Here is a 4,680-nt window from a genome sequence, read left to right on the forward strand (position 1 = left end):
TAAAAATATATTTTTAGAAAAGTTACATACTGCACCTTTAAAGAAAGAGGTTTTTACTAACTAACCTGTAGTCCAATGACACACTGCCCAGCCTTGATCTTCTCTTCATCAAAGTGTCGTGCTTGTTTGTCTGCATATTTCACCCCAATATCAACCTTTGTGTCCATGCCTTTGGTCTTTGCCTGACAGAGAGAGCACGCTGATGAAAGGACTGGACTCGGGATTCGTGTCCAACAACAACAACAACAGAAAATGTCCTCAGAGCACAGAAACCCTCTGAACTTTGTATCCACTCACCATACTAGCCAGAGCGAGCAGCGTCGTCTGGACTTGTGTCATGTTTCCATTTTCAAACAGATCGTTGGCCTCAAAGATGTCACTGGGCTTTAGGCCGTAGTTCAGGATGGCTTTGATGAAATTTCCCAGGTTTTCCAGCTGCAGAAAGCAACAGACAAGAAAAATTACCTGTGGCTCAAATAAAGATGGTGAAAGCTTCACAGAGAAACCTGCATTGGTTTCTGGTTTTCAAAATGAACAAAGTTTGGTTCTGTTTCCAGTTGAGTCCTACCTTGTGCCAATTCAGCTGTGATTGGTTGATTTTCTTTATAGAACCAGGCTGGAGCTTATTTATCAGTCTAAACAAAACAACAGAGGTTCTCAGAACATTTCTAACAGTTTAGGTTATTTAATCACACACACACACAGCTGGTACCAAAACATCAAGACACACTTGCACACACTTTTTATTTCAGAGGTCACCACCATATTTTCCTCCAGGTTCAAGTTTTTCAAATTTGTGTACACGGACAGTTTCCTGCAGTCAGTCACAGGTGACTCTTGCTTCCTATTTGGGAGCGGACACACATTTTATTTAACTGCATTTTGTTAGCAGCCTTGAACCAAGAGAAGAAGRCAGGAACTGAACACCAACCAGAGCACGAGCGGCTGCTTCTGAAAAAAAACTGTCTGTGCCTGTGTGGGAACAAAAACTAACACTGCAGTTCCTGTAATCCCTGATGGCTGCAGCAGGAATAGAACAAATGTGCATGTACACTTTAAAATATAAAAAAGGTACAATAATACACCTAAAAAAAGGTACATTGAATTACTATTTATTGTACCTTGGGATACCAAGAATGCACATATAAAAAAAGGTGCCAAAAAATGGGTTCAGTGCCACATGTTTGTACCTTTCAAGTCAATGTATCCTTTTAGGTATATTTCGGTACTTGTTTTTTTTTTTTTTTTTACTATGTCCTGCAAAAAGTTATGCCAAATAATCAGCACAGGTTTCATTTGCTGTGAAGCTTGTATTTTCACATTCTGGAAATGTTTTCTAGCTCTGCAATTGTCTGTTTTTGCAACAAGTCACGATCAAATTATCTGAAAATTTTCCTTTTTCTATTGTTTGGTTTTTTTGTGTGTTTGTAATAGCTTACTGGTGTTTATTAAAACTTCAGAGTGGAAAAAACAAGAATACATCTTTTTTAAATTTTACTATTGTGCACATGTATCAAACTCAAGGCCCACGAGCCAAATCTGTACCTGGTTAACATTTTATCCGGTCCCAAAGGTAATACTTTAAATGTGAAATAGTTTTATGGTTTCTCTTTTTTGTCGCTGTATTCAGTACATTCTTCTCATGACAACTGGTCAACGTTCAAGCCAAGAAATTTACGTTTGAATTTTTCAGTAATCTTTAATTTTGGTGCGGGAAGAGCAACAGAGAATTTACTTTAGTTACCTTTTCCTGCATTATTTTCTTACTTTAAAGTCAAATAATTGGATTTTTGCTGGATTGAGATAAAATCTTTAATGCGTGTTAAAGCTGTTTAATGTGTGTTAATTTTTAAATAACATTTCTTAAAAATACAGTGTTCTGTGGGGAGGCAGCTCAGCAGCAGACTGAGCTCCGGGGAGGAGCTTTGTACAAATAGGCGGAGCTTTGCACCAGCAAGTGTTTCGGCAGCTCCACATTGTTACCACAGAAGATTCAAGGATTTCTCAAACATGCATGAATGAGTCAAAGCAACACTCTTGGTGTGTTTTTGATTAGGAAATTACATTACAGCATAATAAATAAAAAAAAACAATAATACACCCCCTTTACAGTGAACCAGAAGCAGCAATGTAAACTGCATTATAGGACAGGGGAAAAAAATAAATCACGTCATTCTGGAGTTAGAAGAACGTTAAGTTGTTTAACATGAGAAAGGAATGAGTTCCACCTTGTTCTGAATGTTTTAACAGATCCTTTAAGCACATTCTGTCTAATTTTTACCTTTTTTAAGTTGCTGAAAACAGAGTTCACCTACTGAGGTGAATTTAACAAAATTAGTTACAACTTTTTTAGTTTTGGAAAGGTGTTAAGGTTGGCCATGGTACTCCAAATGGATTTTTAAACAATCTGAACAAGTGATTAATGTGTGGAAACGTTTGCTGGAGATTGGTGTCGTTTCACACAGACAGGTAATTAAAAACAGACGTAGAACTTACTCGCAGAGGATGACCCCGTCCTTCAAACCTTGTTGGAAATTATCTCCAACGGACATCCCAGTGACCTCCTCCATCCAGAAACGCAGCTCCTCCTCCTTTTGTGGATCATATTTTTGAGCAATCTGAGGGGAAAATCATAAATAAAACAAAACTCAAATGTCAAATAGGCTTTTCTATTTAAAAAAAGGCAGATCAGGTTGAAAAACATGATGTTAAGGATGGCTGACTTGATAGGGAAGTGTTATTCTCTGGCACATTGCACGTCAAACATTTCCTCATATTTGTCAAATTTATCTCAAAATGGACACAAGTTACAGACACCAACATTATGACTGTTCTCTTTCTGACAAAACAACATCGTATGAAAGGCTTTGTGACAACAAGAACACAAACTCAGCTTTAGCTCTACAACAAAGCAAGGCTTCAGGGTGAGAATCTGACTCCTCGTGAGGGAAAAGGTCAACAGTTCTGACGCATGAAGGCCCAAGCTGAGTGCTGATCAAACATATTGATTAACTCGTATCAGTGGGAACACCTTCTATAAAAGCACGAGTTTTGTCAGTTTGCTTCACTGAAACATTATGTGTGTGTTTACACAACGCCAGGGTCCATCTGCCCACCTGCCCATGAGAAGTCAGGGGTCATTTCTAACTTATTAGAGGGCTGCCATGATTAGTCGACGACTAATCGACTATTAAAATAGTCGATGACTAATTTAATAGTCGATTAGTCGTTTTTTTGTTGTTGTTTGTTATTTACTTTGTTTTTCTCTCCAAACTGCTGTAGTGGCTGCAGCAGTAGTGGTAACTGGGGTAGGCCGTGGACGTCACAAGACATTATACAGACAGGCTCTGGTATCATGGCTACCTGGCAACGGGGCTCAAAAATGTGGGATCATTTTAAGAAAATGAAAGAGAAACCTGTGCAATATCCGCAGAGCAGAACTTGCCTTCCACAGCAATTATTTTTAGTTAGCATATAGCTAAAATCTAACCATGGTTATATAATAGCAGCTGCATTCTGGCGCAATACGCTGTATGTTTTATATTCAATTAACATATGATCCGATTGGTCGACTGATCGAAAAAAATAATCGGTGATTAATCGACTAGAAACATAATCGTTTGTGGCAGCCCTAGTCTTGTCAAATTCACCCTGATGGTCAGACCGTGCAATGCTCAGAGAAATGACAAAAATGCCAAAAGCTTCATGTCCCCCTGGATGACGACAACTGGTCTAAAACTGATGTCCTCAACATCAGAACGCAGCTCTCAAGAGGTTATATGTATAATTTWTTTAAATAAATAAATTTAGGAGAGGACAAGCTTGAACTATAAATAAAAAACAAAGCAAAGCTTTGTTTTCTTTACTTCATCAGGCCCTGAAGGAGCTTGGTGTTCTCAGCTTGTGATGAAGGACACTTGTTACGCCTGGTTTCATACACACTCTCATGGCACGACAATTAGAAAACAAAATTRCTTTATTCCAGCCAGGGGTGCACAATATGAGAAAAAGTTGAGATGCTGAATATTATTCAGTCAGAGTGGCGGGATTTACCGTATACATTTTTTTGTGGGGTGGGGGTGTATCATTGCTTATGAGCATGACTACAGGTCTTATACTTCTCAACATTAGACCTATCAGATTAAAATGCTGCTTTCATTTGCCTCCTTATGCCTTCCTGGCTGTCATAGCTGCTCTCTCTCGTCTCTTTCCCTGTTTAGGAGGTACTGTTTAGAAGACAGAACCAGTAAATGGACAGCCCATTCCATGGTGATGTTCCCTCTGGAAGTTCAGAAGTCACTAATGAAGACACTCTCTTACCTCACTGATGAGGCTTTCAGAGTATATTCATCATCAGTACKGTATTAAAAGAGGCGTGGAAAAAAAACTTAGTTGCTCTGATTCACACTGCTGCTGTGTGCAGCAGGAGTTGCTGAATGGCTCCTTAATATGTTGCAGGGATCAAAATACGTCCAAGTAAGTTTTTTAGTATTTTAACTTTGAAAATATTCAGACTCTTATTACAGTTGTATCCACACTGCTGCATATTTTTAGCCACTCTCTGGCCAGATAAAGTTTGTTTGGTGATGAAGTTTTATTTGATGAAGTTCCCTTTCAGTCAATTCACTCGGTACAACATCATGTATGGGAAACCACGCCCCTGCGTGTCCTGGCTGAAGC

At 38.8% G+C, this 4,680-nt stretch overlaps 1 protein-coding gene across 1 annotated transcript in view; it reads right to left on the reverse strand.

Annotated features, from left to right (window-relative positions):
- Nucleotides 1-4,680, reverse strand: part of cnn3a (calponin 3, acidic a) — a gene marked incomplete in the record, with an annotated part of 22,177 nt that overhangs the window by 9,043 nt on the left and 8,454 nt on the right. The window contains 4 exon segments of the mRNA XM_014023785.1: nt 66-182; nt 298-435; nt 569-635; nt 2,497-2,618. Of these exon segments, the coding sequence (XP_013879239.1) occupies nt 66-182; nt 298-435; nt 569-635; nt 2,497-2,618 (444 nt within the window).

The sequence above is a fragment of the Austrofundulus limnaeus genome, unplaced genomic scaffold, assembly GCF_001266775.1.
Source record: "Austrofundulus limnaeus strain Quisiro unplaced genomic scaffold, Austrofundulus_limnaeus-1.0 Scaffold390, whole genome shotgun sequence".
Classification (NCBI taxonomy): domain Eukaryota; kingdom Metazoa; phylum Chordata; class Actinopteri; order Cyprinodontiformes; family Rivulidae; genus Austrofundulus; species Austrofundulus limnaeus.